Source organism: Chiloscyllium plagiosum, chromosome 18 (genome assembly GCF_004010195.1).
Source record: "Chiloscyllium plagiosum isolate BGI_BamShark_2017 chromosome 18, ASM401019v2, whole genome shotgun sequence".
Lineage (NCBI taxonomy): Eukaryota > Metazoa > Chordata > Chondrichthyes > Orectolobiformes > Hemiscylliidae > Chiloscyllium > Chiloscyllium plagiosum.
In genome coordinates this window covers 27,435,636-27,451,800 of record NC_057727.1, presented here as the reverse complement: position 1 = coordinate 27,451,800, position 16,165 = coordinate 27,435,636, and the positions used below count along the sequence as shown (strand labels likewise).

The 16,165-nt window shown below is 40.9% G+C and overlaps 1 protein-coding gene across 3 annotated transcripts in view; it reads left to right on the top strand.

The window, feature by feature from the left end:
* The first annotated feature begins 4,559 nt into the window (after positions 1 to 4,559).
* LOC122558990 (constitutive coactivator of PPAR-gamma-like protein 1 homolog) overlaps positions 4,560 to 16,165 on the top strand; it is a 139,032-nt gene continuing 127,426 nt past the window's right edge. For all 3 annotated transcript variants that reach the window (XM_043708020.1, XM_043708019.1, XM_043708021.1), the window contains exon 1: positions 4,560 to 5,349. In XM_043708020.1, coding sequence (XP_043563955.1) covers positions 4,876 to 5,349 — 474 coding nt within the window. In that variant the 5' untranslated portion in view covers positions 4,560 to 4,875. The remainder of the gene's footprint in view (positions 5,350 to 16,165) is intronic.

The following is a 16,165-nucleotide window of genomic DNA, read 5'->3' as shown; positions in this document are numbered from 1 at the left end:
TACAGAAGTAAGATTTTAATTTCCCAGTTGCTCAGACTACCTCCCAGTCTTGGTTGGGGGGGGAAGGAATGGAAAAACGTAGTAATACTCACCAGGCAATCAACTTGAGCTTTCCTGCAGTGTTACTGCTTGATTTTTCTTTCCATTTCAAACCAGCTCCAGGACTCTTCTATAATTGATGAATCACAAACTTGTCTTCAAGTCATGTTCCCTCTCGTACTCATAATATACTTGAATACATTGTACATAATGTAAAAGTTGCCATAGTCCTACCAGAAAATAGGGCTGCTCTCTCATTAGAAAGAGTCTACTGGTGGTAGTTTATCTGAGGGTCAACACACCTTCGGCGAGGGAAGATGTTGACAAGGAGAGTCCTTCAGCCAGAGTGGGAATTTAATCTATGCTGCATTGTAAACTGAATATCAAGCCAACTGAGCTAACTGACCCCCACTTAATGAGCATATAGTCTTCAGAAATAAAAACTCTGTTAAGAATTCATCCATGATTAACTGAAGGCATTAAAACAAGAGATAAATTAAAAGATGCTTATATTGTCAAGAAGTGTAGTTATTCTGAGGATTAGATGAGCTTTAGAAACCAACAAAAGATCATCAAAACTTTCCTCGAGAGAATGAATATTATGAGGATAAAACAGTTTGTAATTTCAACAGAAATAAGACAAAAGTTGTCAAAGTAAATGTGGAATCCCTTGGAGGCTAGGGAAAGAAATTAGAATGCATAATTAGGAAATGGCAGAGTGCTAATTCAAACATTTTGTCCAATCCAGAAATAGTTAGAAACCATGGGGCTAAACAAAGTGAGAAATTTAAATTATTATTAATAGTTCAAAGGTATAGTAGAATGTCAGGGGATTAAATGTGGACAGATTCCCTGGATCTGATTGCCTACGTTCTAGAGGTTTAAACTAGAGGACTCGAAAGATAGTTGTTGCATTGCTTCAAAATTCCCTAGATTCCAGTTGATTGAAAGAATCCAAATGCAATTTTAAGGTGGGAGAGAGAAAATGGGGAACAGGACAGTTGGCCTGATATCAGTTGTTCCAAAAATTATTGAATCTATTACCATCACAGGCAGAGTAGATAAAGTGGAACTACAAGTTGCATGATGGAATTTTCAGAAGCCATTTGCTGCACAAAATGAAGTTGCTTGGAGTTTGGGATAAAACATGAACGCAGGAATGCAGAGAATTAGAACTCAATTTGGGTATCAAGCCTGTTCCACCATTCAATGTACCCATAGCTGATCCTGTATTTCAATGGCATATTTCCGTAATCTCTCCGTGCTCCTTCTTTCTTTTAGCCTTTCTATATATATTTCTTTCTGAAACATATTTAACTGAGTTGGCACAGTTCACAGCATTCTGTGGCAGAGAATCCCACAGCTTCATCATCCTCTCAGTAAAGACATTTCTCTTCATCTTAGTTTGAAATGGCCTCCTATTATCCTACACCATGACCCCTTATTCTGGACACAAACTGGCTGGGGAAGCATCAATCCTGCATCCAGTCTGTGGAGTCCTGTCAGATGTTCACATTTTGATGAGATTCCTTTTGATTCTTCTAATCTCCAGTAAATATTTAAATTCTCCTTGTGCAACAAACCTGCTGTTCCCAGGAATCAATCTGCTGAAGCTTTACTGTACTCCCTCCATGGCAAGAATTCATCCAAAAAAATGGAAGAGAGAAGGAATAAATGAGCCATTTTCATAATGACAGGATATTACTAATAGAATTTAGTGCTTCATCTATAGGTATTTGTGACTTACATCAGGAGCTGAGTGCAATATCTTTAGGTTTTTTGACTATACAAAGTATACTATGAAAGTAAGCTTTGAGGAGATAGAAATTTAACAAGGTATGCGAGCAGAAGTATTCCTTGTGGCAATTTAGTGCTTGTACATGCAGTGTCCACACATGATCAGATGGTGAAGGGATTCACTGACTCACCCTATAGAGGGTTGCACACACAAACCACATGCAGGACCAGTGCATGAGTTCATATGGGGCCTGCAGACACATATGCATGTAACCAATAGCTTCCTGTACTACTGTAAATTTGCTAGTCTCGCAAAGCCACGTGCTTTAGTTCCTTGCCATAGTTTTTTTTTTCACTTCTTTGCTCTCAGCTGAGAGAGAAAACTGTGAAGTATGCTTCATTGCTATGAAGATAATTTGTCAACTCTATTTTAGACCAATGCCATCATTTTACAGTTCTTTGTTCAACCTCTTACCTGGAAAGATCCGAATGGTATAGAAATGGAGGGCCATAATGATCTTCCTGGCCACTGGCTGCACTGTCTTTGCCCTGCTCTGTGGCAGCATGTATAATTATAGGACATGGTATTGTTAAGTCAATTATTTTGTGAGATGCTGCTGCTTTCGACAATGCTCCTTGCTAATCTTGTGAAAAGCGAAGACACATGGTTTGGGCAGGGATTTCTAATCAAGACCCTCATTGTCCCTCTGTATTCAAGGCTCTGGGAATTTAAAATGACATTTTATGGATCAGATCAGCAATTGATGCTATTTGATATCACAATGTTCCCACTCTACATGTTTCTGGTACTTGTACAACACATCTGTGCTTTTACCATAATATTCATGGTGTGCCAGGAGCAATGTGGCTGCTATTTAGATGTTACGGGTTATCATACCACCAGAACAGGCACTGCTATGGAAGTGAAATTTGCAGAAGACTTTAGACACTGAAGGGTGATTTAGTTGTCAGGAAAATGGATTACAATATGAGGAAGCCTGAGGTCATTTGCTTTGGTACAAAGAATACAAAAAATGCTTTCAGTGAAAACTACTAAATGTTGGTATTCATTAAGATTTGAATATCATGAATTACAGAAAAAATTAACCAATAGGTACAGCAAGCTGTTTGGAAGACAAATCTTTATTGGAACAGTGTTGGAGTGAGGTAAAGTTGTTGTAGTCCTACTGCACCATACGGCTGCTGTCCGATTAGAGATGACTAGTGGTGATTTAATCGGAGTTTGAGGAGAGTCCTTGGTGGTAACCATAACTAAACTTAGATTGTTGGCATAAACCAACCATCCAGCCAACTGAGCTAACCAAGCCCTGCTTTGGAGTACAGAGTAAGGAAAAACTTGAAACAATTATACAGGACTTGACACTATTTCTGGAACTCTGGAAAATAGAAAATCTGGAACTAGGTGACACACACAGGACAAGAGGTCAGCCATTTTAGGAAGTGTGATGTGAAGTTTTATTCTCTTAGGCTTGTGAATCTTAGGGATCCTTTATAGCTGGATACTATCCATGCTTATTTTTTGTTTATATTCAAGACTTGGATTCACAGTATTTTAAACGTTAAAGGGAATTAAGTTGGGGAGTACAGAAAGTGGAATTGAAGTTAACAGTGGAGCCAGGCTGAGAGGCTGTATAGCCAATCCTATTAAGTTTTTGATTTTGGCAACTGCTGAGATGGGCTTATTACTTATTTGACATTGTATTTAGGATATTTTTATAGATATTAGCATTTATTTCCAACAGAAAGCACTTCCAACAATGTTTGTGTTTGGGTCCCAGAATAAACCTCAATCTTACCCGATCTAAACAAAAAATTGAAAGAACTACGGATACTGGAAATCAGAAATAAAACCAGAAATTGCTGGAAAAATTCAGCCGGTCTGGCAACATCAGTGGAGTTAACGTTTAGTTAACGTTTCAGGTATAGTCACTGTAAACTCCAGCCATTGGATATAAAATGTTAACTGATTTCTCTCCACTGATACTGCCAGAGTTGCCATCAATTTCTACAGGATGCTAATGAGACTCAGTTGTATCTTTCCTCTACCACTCTCTATTTCCACTTCCATAAAGTTGCTCATCTACTGCCCGTCTCAGTTCATCTGCTGTCTACCACTATCTATTGACTTTTTCAATATTCTTTGGTGGCCTTTGACATTCTATCCTCTATAATTGAGACCAGCCAAAGCTCTGCTGTTTACTTCCTAATTTGCACCACATTCAAACTCATTATTTTTCAGAAATCTCAGCACAGGCTAGCCTCTTCCAACAACTGAGATGCCCTCTACCTTTTCAAAATGTGTGTCCCTCTAATTGTGTCTTCATGAGTACCCTTATTTAGATTATCTGCTGTTACTGACCATGCCCTTGTTGCTTGGCATTACATTTTGCTTTATAACGAAAGGTCTTGGGCTGTACATTTTAAAAATTGATGCAAAATACTTGATGGATGCTGGCAGAGGGGCTCTAATTCTTACTTCCTGCCAGGCAGACCACTTGAGCATTTCTAACAGGTATAAAGTGTTGTGATCTGAAAAGTCACTAAAGCAAGTTTGATACTGGGGTATGCAGTGATATTGTGGTGCACTGTTTATTTTAACTTTACAGAGGTGAAGTTCGTGCTTCAATGGGGCCTCTTGGTGCTCTGCTGCTGCCGCTGCTCCTGTTGATTGACAGCCGCCCCTGAACGTGACCTCGGCGCGGGGGGCGCTGACGTCACGGTAACGCGGGCAGTGCGCCTGCGCGCCGGCTCTGACAGACATGGCGCCGTAACAGCACATGGCGGCGATCGGTGCGGTGACTCTCAGCGACTGGCAAAGTGCGGTCAAATCCCATCGAAAGCCTCCTTGCACCACTCGCAGCTCGGACCAGGAGGCGCGCCGGTGATCCGCACTCCCGAAACTTCTCCCCCAATCCCTCCCCTTTTCCCCAAACCTTCCTTTCCCCGGTTCCTGTTTTTTTTTATTTTTTTCCCCCCCTCTCTCCTCCTCCTTGCGGCCTTCCTTCCCTGGGCCGGCCGGAGCTGCCTTCTACCTGGACAGCGAGCGAGTGAGAGAGAAATCCAGAGCAAGCGAAGGCCATGGGGGTGCAGGGCTTTCAGGAGTACATCGAGAAGCACTGCGCCAGCGCCGTGGTGCCGGTGGAGCTGCAGAAGCTGGCCCGGGGGAGCCTGGTGGGTGGAGGCCGCAACCGGCCTCCGCAGACCCCGCTCCGCCTGCTGGTGGACGCCGAGAACTGCCTGCACCGCTTGTACGGCGGCTTCTACAATGACTGGGTGAGCGGCGGCCAGTGGAACCACATGCTCAGCTACCTGGCCTCGCTGTCCAAGGCCTGCTTCAGCGGCAACATCGAGCTGGTGGTGTTCTTCAACGGCGCGCTGGAGAAACCCCGCCTCCACGAATGGGTGAAGAAACAGATCAACGACAGGCAGACGGCCCAGCAGATCATGAGCCACGTTCAGAACAAAGGCACCCCGCCGCCTAAAGTCTGGTTCCTGCCTCCCGTCTGCATGAGCCACTGCATCCGGCTCGCCCTCCTCCGCTTCCGTGTGAAGGTAAATGCCTGATGATGGGGAAAAAAAAACCCAAGCCATTTATCCGATTGATATTTTATTTGTACAAATTAGCCTGACTGTTCAACCTAACTTGTTGGCCGAGCTCCCCGCCCTCGGTTTACATTTTATTGCCCTGATCGTCCTTTGGTGTTTCAGGTACCGACTGGGAGCCAAGATTGGATGCTCAACATGTCATTCAATTGGAGGGGTTCACGGCACTTCCGCCGGCAGGGTTAGATGGTTGAAAAATCTCTTAGTGTCAAGGCCTCTACAATAACTGGCCCTGACACAGATTAATCTGCACAAAGTGTCAGCGTGGTATTATTGAGACCTGGTTTCTTAAACATGCAGTTATAATTTCAAAGAAAGAAAAGTGGTAAATAAATGTGGCTTTCATTCCAGTCGAGCGAGTTACAGGCCTTATAACCAATTAAGTCCACGTAGTGTAGTCACTGTTGTAGCGTAGGTAATGTGGCAGTCAGTTTGAACACAAATGAGGGAATGGTAATTTTAGAAAATAATAAACTCAATCGGTCTAGCATCATCTGTGGAGACAGAACAAAGTTAACGTTTAGAATCCGATATAGTCTTGCAGAGTCTTGGACTCAATGATGCTCCCAAATCTGCTGAGTTACTCCAGCACTTTGTTTTTATTTTCAGAATCCACACTTTTTTTGCTATTGAATCTTTCAGTATTGGTTGAATATTAAATATCGGCCAGGAGAATGCTGCCTTTGGAAAAGTGTTATGGATTTTTATTATGTGCAGTTGAGAGACCAAATAAGCCCTTAGTTTTAAATGGTGTATTGGTGTCAGCCCAGGATATATCCTTAAATCTCAGGAGTGAAGCTTATATCTGGACACTATTTGGGCAAATGTGCTACCAATGAATCTTAGACTTAAATGTGTCTATGCTCTTGCTCTTAAGTCTGATTATATATTTAGGTTTCCAATTTAGGGAAGGGGACATATAAATCTAGATTATTGCAGCTAGATATTTGCACACAAAGCATAGTTTCATATGCAACACTGTCCTATAAACATTCATTTTCAGACAATTTTAATTGATAGTTGCAAGTGTAATTATTTGGGAATAATTGGCTGAAATCTTAAATATTGAATAAGAATTGATTGGAGGAAGGCATAAAGAAAAACTGTTAGGGAGGAGTAGAAATAGAAATTATTTTGCATGGGAAATTGTCTGTCTTAATTTTTTGAGAAAGTAACAAAGAAAATTGATGAAGACAGAACAGTGGACGTGATCTATATGGATTTCAGTAAGGCGTTCAACAAGGTTACACATGGTAGACTGTTTAGCAAGGTTAGATCACATGGAATATAGCGAGAACTAGCTGTTTGGATACAGAACTGATTTGAAGGTAGTCAACCAAGGGTGGTGGTGGAGGCCTGTGACGAGGAATATGCCACAATGATCAATGCTGAGTCCACTGCTTTTCAAGTTTCACAACCTCCTTCCCATTAGCAGGGAGCCCAGAATGGCACATAGTATTCCAAAAGGGGCCTAACCAGTTGAACGGGTTCAGAAAAGATTTACAAGGATTGTTGCCAGGGTTGGAGGGTTTGAGCTATAGGGAGGCTGAATAGGCTGGGGTTGTTTTCCTTGAAGCGTCACAGCTGAGGGATGACCTTACAGAAGTTTATAAAACCATGAGGGGCATGGATAGGGTAAATAGATAAGGTCTTTTCCCCAGGGTATTGGAGTCCAGAACTAGAGGGCATAGGTTTAAGGTGAGAGGCGAAAGATTTAAAAGCAACCTAAGGGGCATCTTTTTCATGCAGAGAGCAGTGCATGTATGGAATGAGCTGCTAGAGGAAATGGTGAAGGCTGGTACAATTGCAGCATTTATAAGACATCTAGATGGGTATATGAATAGGAAGGGTTTAGAGGGATATGGGACAAGTGTTGGCAAATGAGAACTAGATTAGGATATTTGATTGGCATGGATGTGTTGGACTGAAGGGCCTGTTTCCATGCTGTGTACATTTCTGACTAAATAATGAATGTGTGTGCTAAAGAAAAAAATCCGAACAAATAACTGTAAAATAATAACTGGGTAGCTTTTTTTTCAAAAGTGATTATGGTTGAGGGCTAAATACTGGTAAATTCTGTGAATCGTATAGGGAATCTTTTACATATGGGTGAGATGTCTGCTTAATATTTTTGAAAAACTGCACTTCCAGTACTGCTACTGAAGTGTTGGCTTCAGTTTTGTGTTTTGTCTTTGGAGTACTTGAAAATTCTTCTTTGACTGAAGACAAATGTGTAGTTGGAAGATTCTGCTCGTACTGAAGAAACTATCTGGGTTAAATGAAGTTGAAAAATTCACTTGCACAATATGGAACTCCTGTTATGCTCAACACTCTCAGGTTGTGGCCACCTTGCGTGTACTGTAATGTTTTCAGATGTAGTGAATCAGGAAGTTAAAATTTGAAATTAAAAATACATTAGTCAAATTCTAGCTTATTTCTTAATTATTCTTGCAGAAGTTCTCAATCCTAGTAATATCATTTTGGGATAGTTTGCTACATTGAGAAGTATGTTAAAGCAGGATGATGAGATAAGGAGGATATTCCATAGCTTGGGGCCGAGGCAACTGTTGACGCAGCCACCAATGATGGAACACTAAATTCTACATTTATTTGGCCCCAGTACAAGAACCATATGATGTAATCTTGATGTTAAATAAGGATTATTTGTGCAAAGGTGCGACCTGCCTTTGTGCACACACATCATTTTTTGCCTCTCTTTTCTATTCCAGATTTCTATACAGCAGTGAGTTAGATGAGCAGGGTGGAAAATGTTCTTTGCAACTTTTCTTTTATTTTCAAGGTATGCAGGTTTCAGATGAGGCGATCATACCTTTACTTCTTATCCGATTCTGGAACCAAACTGAGTTAATTCTGTTTGGAAATTGCAAATAATTCATTGCTAAACAGGTATTTGATTCATGAGTGAGTGCATTTGAAATGTGTCTAGAAATGGCTAATTTGCTTTACATCGTTTGATTTAAGTATAGTTTAGTTATTTTCATGGACCCAAGACATTCGCTGACAGCTGGTTCAGCTATTTAATGATTTTTGTAACCTTTTTTTTCAGCCTTATAATGGATTGCTGCACTTCTCTCATCTCAGAATAGATGTGGTTGGAATCATATTTGCAATCGTGTCAGTTTCCATAAGGACCACATACACAAGACATTTAATTAAATTCTCGCAAAACTAATATGGTTTTCACTTTTAATGAACTTAGGTCTGCAATACTGAGAATATGAAGATACTGTAATGCTTGAAACCCACAGGTTGTGGCCTCCTTGCCTGTATGTTTTGTAATGTTTTCAGTTGTAGTGAATCAGAAAGTTAAAATTTGAAATTGAAAATGCATTTGTCAAATTCTGGCTTATTTTTAAATTTTCCTTCAGGAAGTTCTCAATTCCAATAATACCACATCGGTATGGTTTGCTACATTGAGAGGCATCTAAGTCAGGGTGATGAGTTAGGGAGGGTATCTTATAACTTGGGGCCTAGGCAACTATTGGTGAAACCACAAATGATGAAACATTAAAAATGGGGTGTTCAAGAGTACAAAATAAAAGGAGTGCAGGCACCGTAAGAGAATTATGTTGAAGGAGATTACAGCAACAGAGAGGAGCAAGACCTTGGAAGAATTTGAAATCAAGGATGAAAATTTCACTTGACTAGGGAACCGTGTAGTTCAAAGAGTACAGAGTTGACTGGTGATTAGCTCTTTGGTCAAAGCAGGACAGGGCAGCAGAGTTTTCGGTGGCCTTAAATTTAAGAAGGCAATAATATGATGGACCATTCAAGAGTGCGTTGCAACACTCAAGACTAGAGGTTATGAAGGCATGATTTTTGCAGCAAGTGTGCTGAGACACACAATGTCAAGCAATATCACGGAGATTGAAATGGTTGGTCTTATTGATGACATAAATCTGAGGTCTTAACCTCAGCTTAGAATATAATGTGACACTAAGGTGGCAGTAAGATTCCTTTAATCTCAGGCTGTTGCTAGGGAGATGGATGGAGTTAGTAGTCAGGGAGAAAAGCTTGGAGAACTGACCAAAAATAATAACTTAATATTCCCAACACTTAATTGGAAGAAATGTCTGCTCAGCCTGTACTGAAGATTGGATGTGCAGTCTGAAGATTTTAAGTCTAGGAGTTAAGAGATTTGATGGTATGGTGGAACTCAGTGTCATTGATGTATTTGTCACAGTCTAGTTTTGTGAGACCCTCATTAGGACTCATTAAGACTCATTAAGATGGAGAGATGTAGCTGATTGTGATACTGGGATCCTGAATCAAAGTAGAAGAGGTAATGATTGTATGAAGCGTAAGTTGGCTTTGATAGTTTGGGGGAATATTACCTAAAGAAATGATGATAAGAAGACAATGGCAAACATTCATAGAGTGCATGGATGAACTATAACAATTAGCCATTCCTGACTGACTCAAAAGTAAAATGAGAAAGGTGGCCAAACCATGTCTTACAAGGGAAATTCAAGATCGTATTGGATCCAAGAAAGAGGCATACAAGTTGGCTAAAGAAAAAGGCCTGAGGAGTGGCAGCAGTTCAGAATTCAGCAAAGGAAGGCAGAGATTGATTTAAAAAGGAAATACAGAGTACAACAATAAGCTTACAGGGATATAAAGACTGACTGTAAAAGTTATTATTGGTATGTAAAGTGGAAAAGCTCGGTAAGTCCCTTATAGTTAGGAGCAGGGGAATTTATAATGGGGAACAAAGACATTACTAACCAAGTAAACACATTCTTTGGTTCTGTGTTCAGGAAGGAGTACCCAAACAGGAGCTGGCCATGTTGGAGACCATAGGGTTTCGTGAGAGGGAGGAACTGAAAGAATTTGGTATTAGTAGGGAAATTAATGGGAATGAAGGGCAGATATAATGGATTTACTGATTGTGATCTTCTGAGATTCTTTAGACTGACTGGAGGGTAGCTAATATAACCCACTATTTAAAGGGACAGGGAGCAGAGAAATCAGGAATTATAGACCAGTCAGTCTGACATTGGTAGTGGGGAAAATAGCATTGTAAAATGTCAATTATAATATATTTAATGCCTGAGCATTTGGAAAACAGTGGCAGAATTGGACAAAGTCAGCATGGACTTAGGAAAGAGAATTCATGCCATTTGTAAATCTTGACAAATCTACTGAAATTCTTCAAGGATGCAGCTCATAAAATTGATAAGTGGATGTGGTTTATTTGGACTATCAGAAGGATTTTGAAAAATCTGACTGAAGAGATTAGTGTATATAATTAAAGCACATGGGATTGGCGTTTATGTATTGATGTAGATAGAAAACAGACAAGAAAAAAAAGGTATTTTTCCAAATGGCAGGCAGTGACTCGTGGGGTGCCGAAGGGATCAGTGCTAGGACCCCAACTATTCATTATATATATTAAAGATTTAGCTAAGGAAACTAAATGTAATATCTCCAAATTAGCAGATGACACAAAGCTGAGTGGGAGGGTGAGCTCTGAAGAGTGTGCATAAATGCTTTAGTGTGATTTAGACAAATTGAATGAGTGGGCAAATGTATGGCAGATGCAATATAATATGGATAAATGGGAGGTTATCCATTTTTGCAAAAATAGGAAGGCAGATTATTATCTGGATATGAATTAAAAGAGAGGAAAGTCCTCATACACCAGTCGCCAAAGGTAACTGTACAGTTAGTCAAGAAGGCAACTGCTAGGTTAACAGAAAATGCTGGAGATCATAACAGGCATGGTAGCATCCATGGAGAGAAAGCAAGCTAATGTTTTGAATCCAGATGACTCTTCAGTGGTCTGCTATGTTCGCCAGTGAGAAATTTTCAGTACAAAAGTAGAGGTGTCTTGCTGCAATTGTATAGGGCTTTGATGAGACCACACCCTGGAATATTGTGTGCAACTTTGGTGTCCTTATCTGAGGAAGGATGCTCTTACAATAGAGAGCGGGCAGTAAAGATTTATCAGACTGATTCCTGGGTAGGACTTGATGTATGAGGAAAAGTTGAATCGGTTAGGATTATATTCACTGGAGTTCAGAAGAGTGATGGGAGAGTCCCATAGAAACATGTAAAATTCTATGTAAAATTGAACTAGTAGATGCAAGAATGGGGGGAGTCCAGAACAGGGGTCAGTGTAAGGGTAGAGACAGGGTAGCCCTGTGGAATGTTTTCAAGAAAGAGTTAAATATAATTCTTTGGGCCAAAGGATATAGGGGAAAAGTGGGAACAGGTTATTGAGTTGATGATCAACCATGATCATCATGTATAGCAGAGTAGGCTTGAATGGCTAAATGCCCTTACTTTTTATGTTTCTATATGTGAAATCTAGCAATGTCACTTAGTGTTTGCACATAAATTAGAAATAATGGGGAAAAGGATAAATCCTTGACACTCCACAGATGTATAGATGCAGGCTAAATGCCCTTACTTTTTGTTTCTATATGTAAAATCTAGCAATGTCACTTAGTGTTTGCACATAAATTAGAAATAATGGGGAAAAGGATAAATCCTTGACACTCCACAGATGTATAGATGCAGGAGCAGTAAAAGAAGCCAATTTGAGTGATACTTTTGGTATAGTTAGATACTGGAATGAGATGAAAGCAAACCAATCCAGATTGGCAAGAGTGGATAGAGAGGTGTTGGAGGAAGATGTTGTAGTCAACCATGCTATAAGCTTAACATAAGTTGAGAAGAACGAGGAAAATGGAAAGGATATTTATATCTGTTACATATGATGTCGTTGTTGAAGTGAGATTCATCTTCTCAAAAGAAGAGACAATAGAGCAATAAAGGGACAGAGGTAATAGTGCAACAGGGAATATGGTTAAAAGAATAGCAGTTTAAAATTTATTTTCTGAATGTGCAAAATAATTGTAACAAAATGGACAATCTAGTATCAGCAGCAGAGATAAATTGGTCATATATATTTGCCAGTATGGAGACACAGTTGCAAGATAACGAAGATGTTTCAAGAAGATGCACAGATGGAAGAGGAGTAATCCTGACAGTACCGGATGACATTAAGCATTAGGAGAAAATGTCTTGGTTTAAGGGATCAGAAAGAAGGATCAATATGAGTAAAGAATAACTAGGATCAGAAATGCTGGGAGTAGTTTGTAGACCTTGAATAGTAGTTACACTGTTGTACAGAGCATTGTGCAAGAAATAATTGGATCTTGTCACAAAGGCAATATAATTGTTGGGAGCTTTAATCTTCATATAGAAATCAAATTGGCAAACATTGTTTGAAAGATAAGCTTGCAGCAGGATTTTCTGGCAGCTTTCTAGAATAATATGTTATGGAATCAGCTAGAGACAAAGCTATTTTAACGCTCATAGGGTGTACTGAAACAAGATTAATTAGTAACATTATAGTAGGGTCACTGGGGAAGAAAATTATCAGAACACAGAAGAATTTCTTATTAAGTTTGAGAGTGACATATTTGGGTTCAAATCTGACATATGTTGGTCGCTTTTCTTAAGTTTGAGAAATGAGCTGATTAAAATTGATTGTGTAAATATGCCAAATTTACTTCGTTTTTTTTGTGTGTGTATACATCAAGTCCTTATTTAGGGTAAAAAAAACTATAGCAGAGAGGTATCAGAAGGTATTCTAACTCATACTTGTACAAAGTAAGTAATTAACTAACTAAGCAGAGATGGCTGGGCAGGTGATGTGCTGTTGCTGTATGATGTGGGAGCTGGCTGATCCCATTGTGAACGGCAGTGACCACATCTGCAGCATGTGTTGGTTGCTGGATGAACTCCGGATCAGAGTTGATGATCTGGAATCTGAGCTTCAAACACTGCGGCACATCCGGGAGGGGGAGAGTTACCTGGATGCTTTGTTTCAGGAGGCAGTCACACCTGGGAGATTAAGTCATTCACATTCAGCTAGTGATCAGGCACAAAAGAGTGTGACTGTAAGTGAGGCAGGTAGGGGGAACCGGAGTTCAGGAGTGGAGGAGCCTCAGCCCTTGACCTTGTCCAACAGGTACGAGATTCTTGCTCCCTGTTCGGATGAGGAAAAGGGCTCTGGACAGGATGAGCCAACTGACCAAGGCACCATGGTCCAGAAGGCCATTCAAGAGGGGGGAGCTAATAGACAAGTAGTGGTTATAGGGGATTCTATAATTAGGGGACAGATAGTATCCTTTGCAAGCCGGATCGGGAGTCTCGCATGGTGTGTTGCCTGCCCAGTGCCAGGGGGCGAGACATCTCCGACCGGCTTGAAAGGATATTGGAGCGGGAGGGGGAGGATCCAGTTGTTGTGGTCCACGTTGGTACCAACAACATAGGCAAGACTAAGGTGGAGGACCTGTTTGGGCAATAGGCAGGAAATTGAAGCACATGTCCTCAAGGGTCATAATCTCCGGATTACTGCCCGAGCCAAGTGCCAATTGGCATAGGGACAAGAAAATTAGGCAAGTAAACACGTGGCTAAGGGATTGGTGTGGGAAAGAGGGATTCCACTTCATGGGGCATTGGCATCAGTTTTGGAACAGGGGGGATCTGTACCATTGGGACGGTCTCCACCTGAACCGATCAGGTACCAATATTCTAGCGAAGAGGATAAATAGGATGGTCAGTAGGACTTTAAACTTCTGAGTTGGGGGGAAGGGAAAGTCAAAGCGACAGGGAGTATGGAGGTAAATGGCAAGATAAGCAGCAGGATAGCATGTTTCCAGGCGGATTTAAAATTGAGGCAGACTGAGAATACAGTAAAAAGCAAGGATAACTTAGGACATATGACTTCCAACATCTCTAATGATAAGGAAGTTAGCATTAAGGCACTTTACCTGAATGCTCGTACCATACATAACAAAGCCGATGAACTAATGACACAGATAATAGTGAATGATTATGATGTAGTAGGCATCACAGAGACTTGGTTACAGGGGGGTCAGGACTGGCAGTTAAACCTCCATGGTTTTTCAACTTATCGAAAAGACAGAGAGGGGGGCAGAGGGGGTGGGGTTGCCTTGTTAGTTAAGAACAAAATTAAATCTATGGTATTGAATGACATAGCGTCGGATGATGTGGAGTCTGTGTGGGTGGAATTGAGAAACCACAAAGGCAAAAAAAACATAAGTGGAGCTGTGTATAGACCTCCTAACAGTGGTCAGGACCAGGGACATAACATGTACCGGGAAATAGAGAAGGAATGTCAGAAAGGCAAGGTTACATTGATCATGGGAGACTTCAATATGCAGGTGGACTGGGTAAATAATGTTAGTGGATCTAAAGAAAGGGAATTCATGGAATGCTTACAGGATGGATTTTTGGAACAGCTTGTCATGGAGCCCACAAGAGAGCAGGCTATTCTGGACCGAGTGCTTTGCAATGAACCAGACTCTATAAAAGATCTCCAAGTAAGGGAACCCTTAGGAAGTAGCGACCATAATATGATAGAGTTCAGTCTGGAGTTTGAAAGGGAGAAGGCAAAATCGGATGTAATGGTGTTAAGGTTGAATAAAGGTAATTATGAGGGCATGAGAGAGGAACTGACTAAAATAGACTGGAAGCAGAGGCTAACCGGGAAGACAGTAGAGCAAAAATGGCAGGAGTTTATAGGTATAATTGAGGACACTGTACAGAGGTTAATTCCCAAGAAAAGAAAGATTAACCGGGGAGGGATTAGACAACCTTGGCTGACAAAGGAAGTCAGGAAATGTATTAAAGAAAAAGAGAGATCCTATAAAGTGGCTAAGAACAGTGGGAAATAAGAAGATTGGGAGGGATACAAAAGCAAACAGAGGATAACAAAGAGTGTAATAAGAAAGGAGAGGATCAAATATGAAGGTAGGCTAGCCAGTAATATTAGAAATAATAGTAAAAGTTTCTTTCAGTACATAAGAAACAAACAACAGGCAAAAGTAGACATTGGGCCACTTCAAACTGATGCAGGAAGCCTAGTGATGGGAGATAAGGAAATAGCAGGAGAACTTAACAAGTACTTTGCGTCAGTCTTCACAGTGGAAGACATGAGTAATATCCCAAAAATTAAAGGGTGTCACGGGGCTGAGTTGAGTATGGTTGCCATTACGAAAGAGATAGTGCTAGAAAAATTAAAAAGTCTTAAAATTGATAAATCTCCTGGCCCCGATGGGATACACCCTAGAGTTCTGAGAGAGGTGGCTGAGGAAATAGCAGAGGCATTGGTTGAGATCTTTCAAGAGTCACTGGAGTCAGGAAAGGTCCCGGATGATTGGAAGATGGCTGTTGTAACCCCCTTGTTCAAGAAAGGATCAAGGCAAAAGATGGAAAATTATAGGCCAATCAGCTTAACCTCGGTGGTTGGTAAAATTCTAGAATCCATCATTAAGGATGAGGTTTCTAAATTCTTGGAAGAGCAGAGTCTGATTAGAAAAAGTCAACATGGATTTAGTAAAGGGAGGTCATGCCTGACAAACCTGTTAGAATTTTTTGAAGAGGTAACAAGTAGGGTAGATCAGGGAAACCCAGTGGATGTGGTCTATCTAGACTTTCAAAAGGCCTTTGATAAGGTGCCACACGGGAGGCTGCTGAGCAAGGTGAGGGCCCATGGTGTTCAAGGTGAGCTGCTGGGATGGATTGAGGATTGGCTGTCTAACAGAAGGCAGAGAGGTGGGATAAAAGGTCCTTTATCAGAATGGCAGCCGGTGACGAGCGGTGTCCCGCAGGGTTCGGTGCTGGGGCCACAGCTGTTCGCATTATATATTAACGATTTGGATGAGGGAACCAGGGGCATTCTAGCGAAGTTTGCCGATGATACAAA